The sequence below is a fragment of the Diachasmimorpha longicaudata genome, chromosome 6 (genome assembly GCF_034640455.1).
Source record: "Diachasmimorpha longicaudata isolate KC_UGA_2023 chromosome 6, iyDiaLong2, whole genome shotgun sequence".
Taxonomy (NCBI): domain Eukaryota; kingdom Metazoa; phylum Arthropoda; class Insecta; order Hymenoptera; family Braconidae; genus Diachasmimorpha; species Diachasmimorpha longicaudata.
The window spans coordinates 865,030-878,576 of record NC_087230.1 but is presented as its reverse complement, the minus strand read 5'-3'; the positions used below and the strand labels follow the sequence as shown (position 1 = coordinate 878,576).

The window sequence follows — 13,547 nt, the reverse complement described above, 5'->3', positions numbered from 1 at the left end:
GATTTTGGGAGAAACTAATAGATTGAAAGATGATCACATGGATTATTTTGGATATTTGATGAATTTGCAATATGGTTTTCCTTTTCAGGAAAGTTGGAAGATACAAATTCCAGATTTAATTCAATCACTTCCAGCTGACAAAAGTCACATTCAATTACTGCATTATCGAGATGGTGATTATGGTATGGATAATATGAACGATCCTTCAGATCATTGGGTTTGTAGTTATTACGATACGAATAATATTTATATTTTGGATTCTACCTGGACTGAACATAAACAAGTTCCTCCCAAATGGTTGATTTTTTTGAAGAAACTTTATCCCTTCTATCCTTTTGAAACCAAAGGAATTTCCTTTGTACCCGTTCCCAAACAAACAAATGCCTATGATTGTGGTGTATTTGCAATAGCTTTCGCCACTTGCATTCTGAACGGTCAATGGCCAGATCTAGCGGAAGTTTCATTTGATTCAAAACAAATGCGCCCACATGTTGTTAGAATCTTCAAAAATGGAGAAATTACTCCTTTTCTTAATTCATCGGGAAGATGTATTGGAGTTTTGAATACAACAAAAATTGTTGATGAAAACTGTAACCGCGTTAGCTACAGTGCGAAAAACTCCGAATCACAATCGAATGAAAAAATGCAGATGTCCACAACCGGAATGCCCACCCTAAACAATAATCATTCTCCTATTTTGACCGTGAGTTCTAAATACGACCAATCACAAGAACGGGACAGCGGGAATGACTCAAAGCTGTTGCTGAATCAAATTCAAGAAGGACTGAAACTAACTGATCAGCATATGTTACAGTTCAGCAGAATTGTTAAAAAATATACCGATTATGAACTGAGAGATACTCTTTTTATACAACGCCCTACGAGAATAGAGCCTGTGTCCTTGAATGAAAAACACATTCAGAGACTTTTTTCCTCCATTGAGCACTGGATTTGCTGTTATTATAATTGCAGAAAGATTTACATTTATGATTCATTAAATATGAGAACTTTGCATCGGGATCATCAAGTATTTTTGCAGAAATTGTTTCCATTTTATAATGTAGAAAATAGTACTGTTACTTTTTGCAAAGTTCAAAGTCAACCAAACTTGGTAGATTTTGGAGTCTACGCGATTGCGTTCGCAATTACTCTCATATTTCGTCAAAAACCCAACCTGGTTAAGTACAATCATTCAATGATGCGTGATCATTTGTGTACAATATATCAAACTGGTGACTTATTGTACTTTCCTACCATTGAAAATCGTAATGTTCCTTCTACTTTACTATCTCTGAATGTAATTCGCAGGAGAGAATCCGAAGCGAAACGGAAGCGTGAAAAGAGATATGCAAACGTCGATGATATTGGTGAAGGAATGAACGACTCGAAACGACGTAAGAAATCCAACCAAATTGGAGTTCAGGATATGGCATTAACACGAGAAGGTGGCAGTGCCCAAACTGTAATTAAGGGAGAATCAAATTTAAATGACCCAGAGAATGCAACGAAAGCCCATTTCATTTGTAAAAGGAAGCTTCCGACGAACACAATTTCCGACGAAATGAACCCTGCAAAGCGATATAAAAAGTCTGACTAAATTGAACGTCAGAATATCAGATCATCACAAGAAAAGGAGAATATCGCGATTGCAATTAAGAAAGAATCCGATTCAAACGAACCATTGAGAGCATATTTGGTTAATAAAAAGAAGCTTTTGACAACTAAAAAGAAAATTGGTATGACAATTGGCCAGAAAATCAAAAAAAAATATCGTAGCCTCCACATCAAAGAAAATTCATTAAAGCAACATTTCTCTACAGAAATCTATGTACAAAATTTGACAGAAAAATTGACGGGTAGGGAGATGAGTGAAAGAAGGTTGGAAGCTGAAAAAATAATCAAGTGGACATTGCTACAAAGAAAATTATACATTCAGAATTTGTATCGTACTTTGAAAATACTTACAAAAAAAGCAGAATTTTATTTATTACGAGAAAAAAAGCGATATAAAGACTCAAAAAGCAGATTACGAGACCTTTGTGGTGATGAAAAACATTCAGCCTCTAATGAAGCATACTTTTATGAAACGTCATATACTTTTGACAAATTCCAGAACAATCCGATTTTTGATAATGGAGAACATGAAAGTTTTGTAATTATTATGAATCAACAAGGTCAGGCAATGAATATTTTACCACTAATGACTGATACTAAGACGACAGGTAAAAAAAAGAAAAAAAAGAAAACTTGGATGTGCAGCGAATTCTGTCGTGTACGTCATGATGAAAACATTATTACTAGTTACCAAGATTTACTTGGAATTCTAAAATTTCAAAAATTAAGGAGATTTCAGCAATTTCTCGTGTTTTTACAACAGAGATTCCATCAAGCAAACAAGTTAGGTCATCTAAGTTATGTTGATAAATGTTGTGGCAATACGTATTTGAGTATACTCCAGTTATTATCACCTCACTTTCCTGCTGTGAAATATATTAAAGACCTGATCTACAAAATGATCGCCATATTTACTAAATTGAATGCTCTAGATAAAGCATTGGATGCGTCTGAGGTCTATTTGTTACAGGATATCACAAAAGAGATGAAATCGAAGGGTCATCAACTTTGTGCTAATAATAATCTCTGTTTGGATGAAGACTACTTGCAGGAAAAATTTCGGAGTGCCTTCATCGCTTTCAACCAGCGGTCCCTAGATACTCCATCACATATTTGTATTTCTTGTCAAAAGCTTTGTCACGACCGAGAAATAATCAATTTAGCAACTTTACAAACTCCGCTTGATATGATTAATCCAAATTGGGAAAAGTTGATCTTGTTTTATGTGGCTAATGCCGAGGATGGACTTATACAAGGAAAAAAAATATTTGAGGACAATTCTATTTGTAGATATTGTTTGACTAATTTCCGGCAAAAACGATTGCCACCAACGTGTGTACTCAATCAATTAGATGCTGGTGCAATTCCCAAAGAACTCCAAAATTTGAATGATTATGAAAAACTGTTGATTCAAAGAGCAAAATCATTTCAAGTCGTTCAACGTGCGGGAACAATTGCAAATAAACATCTTCCTCACGCATGTCGTGTACAGAAAATGAAAGGGCGAACGTTCTTCCTACCATTACCTCTTGAAGAAACTTTGAAGAAGATATGTCCTGATGAAGACCCGTTGAACAAGGATCATGAATTATATATCTTGGTTCGCGGGGTACCCACAAAAGCTAACATTGTATGGGAAAATTTAGTGAACATAAACAAAGTCTTCAGAGCTTTATTAAAATTGAAAGAGATTAATCCACTGTACAGTAAAATCAAAATACCGAGTTGCGCAAAAGATTTATTCACTTTTGTATCGAGTAATAATGAAGTCGAATACATGGTTGAACCCGAAACGATTGAAAAATCGGGACCGTTAGAACAGTGTAAATCTGACTCTCATGAGTCGAAAGACATGGAGGATGACGGTGCAGATATAAAACATGCTCTATTAACACTGGTGCAGGATGAAAGTATAGCATATGCTAAATATACAATCCAACCTTTACATGATCAGAGAATGTATGCATCGTCGACTAAACTTTATCAAATGCTGAAGGTTAGAGATAACCCTCTGGATTTTCACTTGAAAAATTTAGATTTATTGTGCTTTCCCGACCTGTATCCATATGGTAAAAATGGTGTCCACGAAGTCAGGTCACAGAGACTAACTGATGCAACGTATATCAAAACCCGTTTATGTTCTGTCGATCCACGCTTTCGACTTAATCAACAATATCTTTTTTTCCTTCAACATGATGCTTTCATACGACAAATAAATAGTGGGATTTATCATTTACTTAATGTGATGAATCCCAATGAACGTATTACTGCAAAACAATGCCTGAAAAAATTAGATAAAGGTGAATTGGAAGGTCGAATTGAAACAATATTCGAACGTGTACGGAATTCGGAACAATATTGGCGAATTCCACGGAACAATCTAAATTGTATGATTCAGCATTATGGGCCAGCAACATGGTTTCTGACAGTAAGTCCCGCTGAATGGTTGTGGGATGATATGATTCAGTATTTACGGTCTCTGCACCCAGATTCAGACAGATTATCTTCAGGGGAATTGATTGCATCCGATCCTGTTTCAGTAGCTAGATTCGTTGATAACAAATTCCACGCGATACTTGATTTCATGTTATCTGATAGTCATCCAATAGGTAAGATAGAGCATTACTTTTGGCGTCGTGAATGTCAAAGTCGTGGGATGCCGCATTTTCATATGATAATTTGGATCGAAAATGCTCCAATTTTAGGAGTTAATTCGAGTGAAGAAATAAAAGACTTCATTATGGAATACGTTACATGTAAAATTCCTTCTAAAATACGCTCACCTCATTTATACAGGCGAGTGACGACTCATCAAAATCATCGTCATACAAAATACTGTCAACGAAAAAAGAAAGGAACGTCAAAATCAATTAAAGTATGTCGCTTTGGATTTTCACGAAATGTTTCAGACGAATTTGTGTTGCGGAGCACTGCTGTATCAGTTGCCAATCGAAAAAAGTTGCGAACTAAATGCCGTTTGTATGATTTGCCTCGAACAAAAGAAGAAGAAAATGTTAATGATTATAATCCAGCTGTTTTGACAGCGTGGGAAGGTAATATGGATATCCAGTTCATTGGAGAACAATCAGGATTATTAACTACGTATTGCACAAAGTACGCATCAAAACCGGAAGTCGCAGGTTCGGATGCGGAAGTACTTAACGATATAAATCGAACTAAAACGGTTCGCCAGTTATTATGGAATATTGCATTTTGTAGTTTAAATCATCGAGAAGTCGGCGCGATTGAGACTGCTGATGCGTTAGTGGTCTTCTCATTGTATAGAACAGATCCGAAAACGGTCATTAGGTGGCTAGACGTTCGACAGATCAGATATAGGAAACTAAAGTCCCGTGAAGCAATTGAGACACTAGATTCCGAATCCACTTCAATTTTCTATAAATCCTTAATCGATTATTATTATTTGGAACGGCCAGTTGAACTGGAGTCGTTGTCCTTATATGATTTTGCCAAGTGGTTCGATGTAGTCAATACAAAACCCGTGAGTAAACATACGGAATATTATGAGATGCCGAACAAAAAATATTTATGGAAACGGCAAAATGGTTATCTTATCAATCATTATAAGAATAATTGTGAAATAGAACCGGAAAAGTATTATTTCAGTTTATTACTCCTGTTCAAGCCATGGAGAGATAAAGACGAATTGAAAGGAGATTTTCAGACATTTACTGAATCTTTTATGCATCATAAAGATGACTTATTGAACGCTCATCAATATCATGAACGGTTGGATGAAATCCAAAAAGCATTTGACAATATAAAATTGAAAATTGAAAGAGAAATGAATGGGATCGATGGTGCACAATCTGAAGATGATAATGACGAGATTTTACTGGGATGTGACCCGGTCGAAGCAGAAGCAGCCATGCAAAATTTCCATGATTTGAATAAGAAAACTAAAGAGATACCGGGGGACTTGAATGAAATGATAAGTAAGATGAATGCTGATCAAATTCGTATTTTCCACAGAGTACAAAATGCCATAATGTCTGGAGACAAAGAAATTTTACGACTCTACGTTAGTGGAGAAGGTGGAACCGGTAAAAGTTTTTTAATTGAAGTCATTCAGCGCTGGATGGAACAAGAAACGCCCTACCATGTAGCCACAGCTGCTCCGACGGGACTAGCTGCATTTAACATTAACGGCTTGACTTTACACAAGTTGTTACAATTACCGGTGGAACATGGTTCGGGAATTTTGAAATATCGACAGTTGTCGGATAAAGCGTTGAAGGTGCTACGAGAAAGTTTCAAGAATGTTCAATTGATAATAATTGATGAAATATCAATGGTATCCAATATTAACTTCTTGTTTACCAATTTCCGATTGAATGAAATCTTCAATTCCGGCATCCAAGGCGATGATGGGTGGTTTGGTGGAAAACATATACTCTTGTTTGGTGATCTACTCCAACTACCACCCGTACGCGCGAACCCTACATATATCCCATTATCCGAACATGAAATGGCGAAACATGTTGGTTCAATGGCTACATTTGACCTTTGGTCGAATTTATTCTCCTATGATGAACTAAGAATAAAAATGAGACAAAAAACCGATACAACTTATGGTGACATACTTTCTCGTTTAAGAATTGGACAGGTCACTTCACACGATATCGGACTTTTAGAAATACGAAAAATGCAGTGTGATGAGAAACTGGATTACGACAGGAAATTGAACGTCATATGTCAATACGTCAACAATTTACCACCATGCACAGTGTGTCTATTTGCAACGCGTCTGCAATGTGAAATTTTTAATGATCGTATGTTATGTCAAACACAATCCGATGAAATTACTCTTACCGTTATTGATGAGTACAGTGGATCGAAAATATTCAAGAATAAAGCTTTAAAATTACTCGAGAATTATGAGGATGATGCAAGCCAAACGGCTGGACTGGGTAAGACCATCAAAATCAAAATTGGTTCGAAAATTATGATTAGGAGGAACATTGATGTTACAAAAGGTTTGGTTAATGGAACGATTGCTACCGTTCAAGCGATTTCAAAATTTCTGAACTCTTCAGAAATAGAGTACGTCACTATCAAGTTAGATTCCGGAGAATGCTGCAATATTGAACGAGTGGCGGCCAAAATCCAAGTTATGGATGCGGCTTTTATCATTCGCAGTCAATTTCTGGTATGCCTTAGTTATGGGATAACAATCCACAAAAGTCAAGGATTGAGTTTGGATAGTGCAGTTATTGATGTAGGCAATACTATATTCACTTGTGGACAAACTTATGTGGCACTCTCACGGCTGAAGTCATTAAAAGGTCTGCATTTACTCAATTTCGATCCTCATGCAATAAAAGTTAATGCTTATGGACTTAATGAGTATAATCGATTGCGAGCTGCCCATACGCCAGATTTGCAACAGTATGAGACTTCAATAAAAAACTGGCAAAAAGTTTTTGATTTCCAGTGGGCAGTTCAAGAGTTCGAACTCAATAACAATTTGTGTTGTGAACCAACAGAAAACTCTCGTCATTGGTCGATACGTGGTATTGGAACTTCGAATACCCATGATAGTTATGCTAATACAACAATACAGGCTTTATTCAACTGCAGTACGATACGTAAGAAATTACAAGACAATAATAATTTAATCCATACCGAACTATCGATTCTATTGAGTGAATATATTAGAAGTTCAGGCTGTCTACGATGTGATGGCGTCAGAAAATTTGCCGGTAATCCTTTCGATTCAGATGATGCTCAAGATCCTGTTTCTTTTCTCGAAACTGTATGCTCGAAAGATCCGAATTTGAAAGAACTTGTACAATATGAACTCAGAATTTCAGAGACATGTACGACATGTATGTACACTTCTTCATATGAAACAAGTCAATATGTTTTCCCTTGTGGTCTCCAAACATTTGAGACCCACATGACATTCGAAGGATTGTTTTCTAAGCTGTTGACAAGAAAAAAAGATGCAAGTTTTTGCAATCAGCGTAAAAAATGGGCAGGACTGTCAAGTAAAGTAGAAATACTATGTGCATCGGATGTATTTTTCCTTCAATTATTGCATAACCGAAACAACATTCGAATTTCTTTAGTCCCACCAAGTAAAATTATTATCAATAATAACACTTATCAAGTTATGAGTGCAATTTTACATCATTCTTGCGACAGCAACACTCATAAATATGTAAATATGTTAAGAATCAATAAATTAGACTGGTTGATGGTCCACCAGAATGAAATTAAAAAATCTCGTTGGCCAACTGGTTCAAAAGATGTGTATATCTTGTGTTTGGAAAAATGTGACGATGAGAAGACTAAGAAAAAGGTTGGACGCAAAAGAAAATGAAATAACCCTAAAAATTATCAAAAATAAAAAAGAATGCGCCATGTGTATGCGCAAAGCGTTACATGGGCAATTCCCAAAATATAACCCAAAAAAATTATCAAAACCACCGTAACATCCAAATAACTACGCAAAAACGACTGAAATATATTGGTTATGTGAAAAATCCCCGAAATATAACCGCAGATACTTTTGAAACCATCTTTACGTCCAGATAATTACGCTAAAGTTATTGACATGTGTTCTTAGTGTGAAATATGTGTTGAGTTAGTGATTTGTAATATTAGTTACTGGTTTCACTTGTAGTGGTTTAATTGTTGATCGTATTTTACACATGGCGCGCCCGCTTTTTTAGCGATGGGACGAGTGACAACAACTGAAATGTTTATCTGGAAAAGCATAAACAATTTGTTGTTCTTATGACCGTTTCCTTGAGAACCAATTAAACACATTGATTGAAAAATTTGAGGATCCAATAAGGATAACAGTAAAAAGAAACATGCGTTACACATACGTGTTCTCAGTGTTTACACATCGAAGTTGCGTCTATTCAGCGTTGTAAAAAAAAAGCACCGACAACATTCTTCATATAGATTGGAAAATCGATTTCTGAAGAGAAAAAAATACGCTTTTTTACCTTTGAAAAAAGAAGAAATAAAAAAATATCACTTCTGCCGCTTTAGTTGTAGACCGACGATATGAATTAAATTTTGAGAGTATCCGCTACAAAATTACATGACAGTTTGATGCAAGGCCAGCCATCTCGACTCGAAATAAAATCATTTGACCAATATGATGTTCCGGCTATAATGAAATACACGTTGAAATATAATTTAAGCATGCACGTGTTGGCGTGAATAGAGCTGCATTGTCCATGCAAAGACAAGTTTAATCCAAAAATTTAGTGATTCAACGCTAGTCCCAAAAAGATATAACACATCGATGTTTCTAAGGGTTCTCTATATAGAGCCGTTAAGTGGGTACGTATATTTTTCTATATCATAGAAATCTAACAGGCTCTGAATTTCATTTAATTCTAAAGAGATCAATGAGTTCCCAATAAAAATAGTGGTGGGACCTTTAGAGCAGTCGAGCCTCCTGTTCGCTACTTACATCTTTCACCGCAAGAGGGCAACGAATAATCAGGGGGGGCCCCGTTCGTACTTGTTCAACTGTACAGAGAATTTTCAAATGGTGAGAGCACCACTGTGCAGGGATTCAACTGTCGAGAGAAAAAACTATCAATCTCTACCTTCTCGACGCTGTTTAACCGACCCTGCGCCGCCTGTACAGATGTGGCTATGCCTAGTTTTTTCTCTCGACAGTTGAATCCCTGCACAGTGGTGCTCTCACCGTTTGAAAATTCTCTGTACAGTTGATCATTTGTACAGTTGAACAAGTACAAACGGAGCCCCCCCAATAATCAAAATTAGTTCGGAGTATTCCCCTCCAGGTTTGACAGTTCTTATCAAGTACTCTACGAAACGAACAGAAGTGGTTTGACAGAGCGCGGAGTTTGAATGCACTTGAAGTAATGTTGTCATTTTATTCATTTTTCCGTCAATTAAAGTGATTCACTAAGAAGTTTTTCATTCCATTGACAAAAAAAAAACAAGTAATGAGTTTTATAGCAGTAGAGGACAATACTCGAATGGAAATATTTCTTTTAAGTCCACATTGACAATGTATATAATGCATATATTGATTTATTTTAAAATGTCGCTGGGAAAATATCGCCGTTGAAAAATGAGATACAATGCAAACAACGATAGGTCGTGTTTTGTTGCACGTAGCTCTCTTCAGACGAGTTTTTAAAGTACACGAAAGTGCCCTGAAGATCCCACCCCTGGATTTTTTGTTAAATCGTACTTCGCCAATCAAATGCTAGTACGACGTTACTCAAATTTCAGGTACACTAATAATAACATTAACCCTAGAACGTTGCACTTACTTTTCGTACCCTAGAACGTTGCACTGGGGTACAAACGTACCCCGCGCATTAGACCGCAATTTTCGCAGGTAAAAATTGAAATTGGAAAATGTTGTTGAACATCATTTTCTTAGTTTTTTAATAACGAATACGGCTGTGTAAGTGAAATTGCGTAATTTATTTAAAAAATCCTAGAAAATTTAACTTGAACGAAAAAAAAGTGAAAAAAATTCGATTTTGATTTTTTTCACTAAAGTTACTGTAACTTTGCGAATTTTCAACCGATTTTGAAAAAATTTAATGTTCCTTACAGTTAATTAAATTAACTAGAAACGGTATGAAATGGAATTATGATTTGTTGAAAAAAATGCAGTTATTTGCAAGAATGAAATTTCAAAAAATCGGGTTTGGAGAAAATCAGAAAAAGAGGCGGGAATTGAAATTCAAAATTTATTTATTGTCGATTATACATCAGAATCGAGTAATTATTGGTATATGATGTCAATCTATGCAAAAGTTCGAAAAAAAGTGAATCAATCGTGCATCATACATTCATTACACTTAATTTGTCGGTGCTCCTCACAAACTGGAACCTTGCACGAGACGCAACGAATTGGCGTTTTCCTGTCGATCGATCTTGGACAGACATTACAGCGAATAAGTTTCCCGGGGTTGTTTTCCGTCTTGACATTTCACTTTGTTCTGTTGTGATGTCACTTACGACAATAGATAAGTTCTCCGTTTCCGACGTGTAATCTTCAGGGTCGGGGTCATTGGTGACACGCAATGCTGCTCTTACAGCATTTGCAGCATTTTTTTTGAAAACTAAAAAATAGGAAATACACTAATAATCACCAAAAATGAAAAAAAAATGGAAATACAAACATAAAAATCACCGTACATGAAAAAACAATGTTTTTACTCGAAAATTACATTACATTTATTGCATAAAGAGTTAAAAGCTATTTCATAATACTCATTGTTACTTACCTAGTAAAATAGCTGCTAATTAGAAACGTATTTCGAACAATCACAATTTCACTGTGAACACAAAACATAAAGGGGAACGTTGCACTGGGGTACAAATTAACTCCACACGCTTTTTAAAACTGGCCCACACGAAAGCCAAACGCAAATTACTCGTGTTGTCATTTCCTACTCCCTTTATGATCTTCAAATTGAATTATGGGGAGGGTCTCCGGTCGATAAATGCAGGATTCTCGTTTTTACGCAGCCCTAAAGATGCCGTGGGGTATATTTGTACCCCAGTGGGGGGGGGGGCTCCGTTTGTACTTTCTCAACTGTACAAATGATCAACTGTAGAGAGAATTTTCAAACGTTGAGAGCACCGGTGTGCAGGGATCCAACTGTTGAGACAAAAAGCTAAGCTCTACATATGGCGCTGGGTCCACATGTACAGCCACATTTTTGTCTCGACAGTTGGATCCCTGCACACCGGTGCTCTCAACGTTTGAAAATTCTCTCTACAGGTCATCCATTTGTACAGTTGTGAAAGTACAAACGGAGCCCCCCCCCCAGTGCAACGTTCTAGGGTTAAGAACGTCACGATGTTCCATCGCTAACAAAGCGGGCGCGCCATGTGTAAAATACGATCAACAATTAAACCACTACAAGTGAAACCAGTAACTAATATTACAAATCACTAACTCAACACATATTTCACACTAAGAACACATGTCAATAACTTTAGCGTAATTATCTGGACGTAAAGATGGTTTCAAAAGTATCTGCGGTTATATTTCGGGGATTTCTCACATAACCAATATATTTCAGTCGTTTTTGCGTAGTTATTTGGATGTTAGGGTGGATTTGATGATTTTTCGCAGTTATATTTTGGGAATTGCCCATGTATTTCAGTCGTTTTTGCGTAATTATTTGGATGTTACGGTGGTTTTGATAATTTTTGTGGGTTATATTTTGGGAATTGCCCATGTAACGCTTTGCGCATACACATGGCGCATTCTTTTTTATTTTTGATAATTTTTAGGGTTATATACAATACAACTCCTCCTGTTGTTCTCTTTTCTGAGTTACATCTGATAATAGTATATCCTGGTATGGAAATTTCATCGTCCTCAATGTCATCAGTAACTCTAACCTCACTAAAAGCTGAAATTGTTGGTTTCCTCTCTTTTATTATTAATTGCTGAATCTCATCTTTGTTTTTGATTAAACTACGGACATTCATATAATATACCAACATTTGTCTATTTCTGTGAGAATAACTTTTTTTTACTTTATGATTGAGTTCATTTTTTTGTGTTTCTCTAAAAAACATTTGTAAGATGGACAGTTTTTATCTTTAACGGAGTGCTGCATGTCCAATTCAGTAAGACTTAAACCATTTTTATCGTCCTTACATGTAGCACATTTTAAGATATTATTAGTGCAGCCTTGAGTTGAGTGAGGCTCAGCGCATTTTCCACAAATTTCATTTTTTTTACAATATTTAGCAATATGGAAAACACGCCAGCATCTAAAACAGCGCGTAATTTTTATATAGTCAAAAGCTTTGCACTTATTCCATCCTATATATAAGAGACCTGTACTGAGTATTTTCCGGTGTAATGATTCACTGACTTCTATAACGATTGACATATTATTGTATTTTTCTACAGTCCATTTACTCAATAACTTGATTTCCTTCGAAATATCAACGCCGTCCAGCTTATTTTGTTTTAGAATAAGCTGGACCAACTCTTCATTCCATTTTTCTTGATAACATGAATCAATATTTAGAATTTTTAATTTCAAATTTGAACTTTTGGGAACAACAAGAGAATAGTCAGTACCCAAGCCCGATTTTAACGATTCTGCTATCTTTTTTATATCTTCTTCGTTATTACATCCAATGACAACTTTCCCATTGACAGATTTCTTCATCGAGCATTCCCGAATATTTAATTTAGTTACATCGATTTTCGCTTTTATAACCTTCTCGACTTCATTCTCATTAGATGAGTTTTTCGATTTGACTACAACAACGGATTCACAGGCTTGTCTAGTTGCTGATCTTACATCCTTCGATAAAGTTGACGCATAGGTATCAGGCGTGAACTCACTTGATGATTCAACATATGGATGATTGATACCATTCTGCACTGTGGTTGTTCCCTCTTTTTGTTGGATTACAAGGTGTGTCATAATGATGGTTTTCAAGACATTAACCTCACTTTTAATGAAGTTCATGTCACGTGTCAATTCGTTTTCAAATACTCGTAATTCACTTTTAAAATATTCTTCACTGCAGATTTAAATGCCTCACAATCTTTCTTCGAGTTTTTAATCTCCTCAATTGTATCGGGCACCACGTCAATTTTACGGGTCAATGAACACTCACTCTCTTCTTGCAATCTTTGACAGCACACGAGGAACACGTGTAGACCGAGAGAGAGAGAGAGAGAGAGAGAGAGAGAGAGAGAGAGAGAGAGAGAGAGAGAGAGAGAGAGAGAGAGAGAGAGAGAGAGAGAGAGAGAGAGAGAGAGAGAGAGAGAGAGAGAGAGAGAGAGGAGAGAGAGAGAGAGAGAGAGAGAGAGAGAGAGAGAGAGAGAGAGAGAGAGAGAGAGAGAGAGAGAGAGAGAGAGAGAGAGAGAGAGAGAGAGAGAGAGAGAGAGAGAGAGAGAATATCACACGTGAGTG

General features: G+C 36.3%; 1 protein-coding gene across 2 annotated transcripts; it reads right to left on the bottom strand.

The window, feature by feature from the left end:
• Positions 1-10,300: 10,300 nt before the first annotated feature.
• Positions 10,301-13,255, bottom strand: LOC135163227 (uncharacterized). Of its 2 annotated transcripts, none has more exons than XR_010299090.1 (2): positions 10,878-11,137; positions 10,301-10,712 (listed from the first exon to the last, which is right to left on the bottom strand). XR_010299090.1 is itself a non-coding variant. In XM_064122476.1 (2 exons), exons 1-2 carry the CDS (start codon positions 13,095-13,097, stop codon positions 10,432-10,434), a joined length of 408 nt encoding a protein of 135 aa, XP_063978546.1. In that variant the 5' UTR covers positions 13,098-13,255; the 3' UTR covers positions 10,301-10,431. The 2 variants fall into 2 exon arrangements, 1 of the variants encoding a protein (XP_063978546.1); XM_064122476.1 differs by lacking the exon at positions 10,878-11,137 and adding an exon at positions 12,971-13,255.
• Between the last annotated feature and the right edge of the window lie 292 nt (positions 13,256-13,547).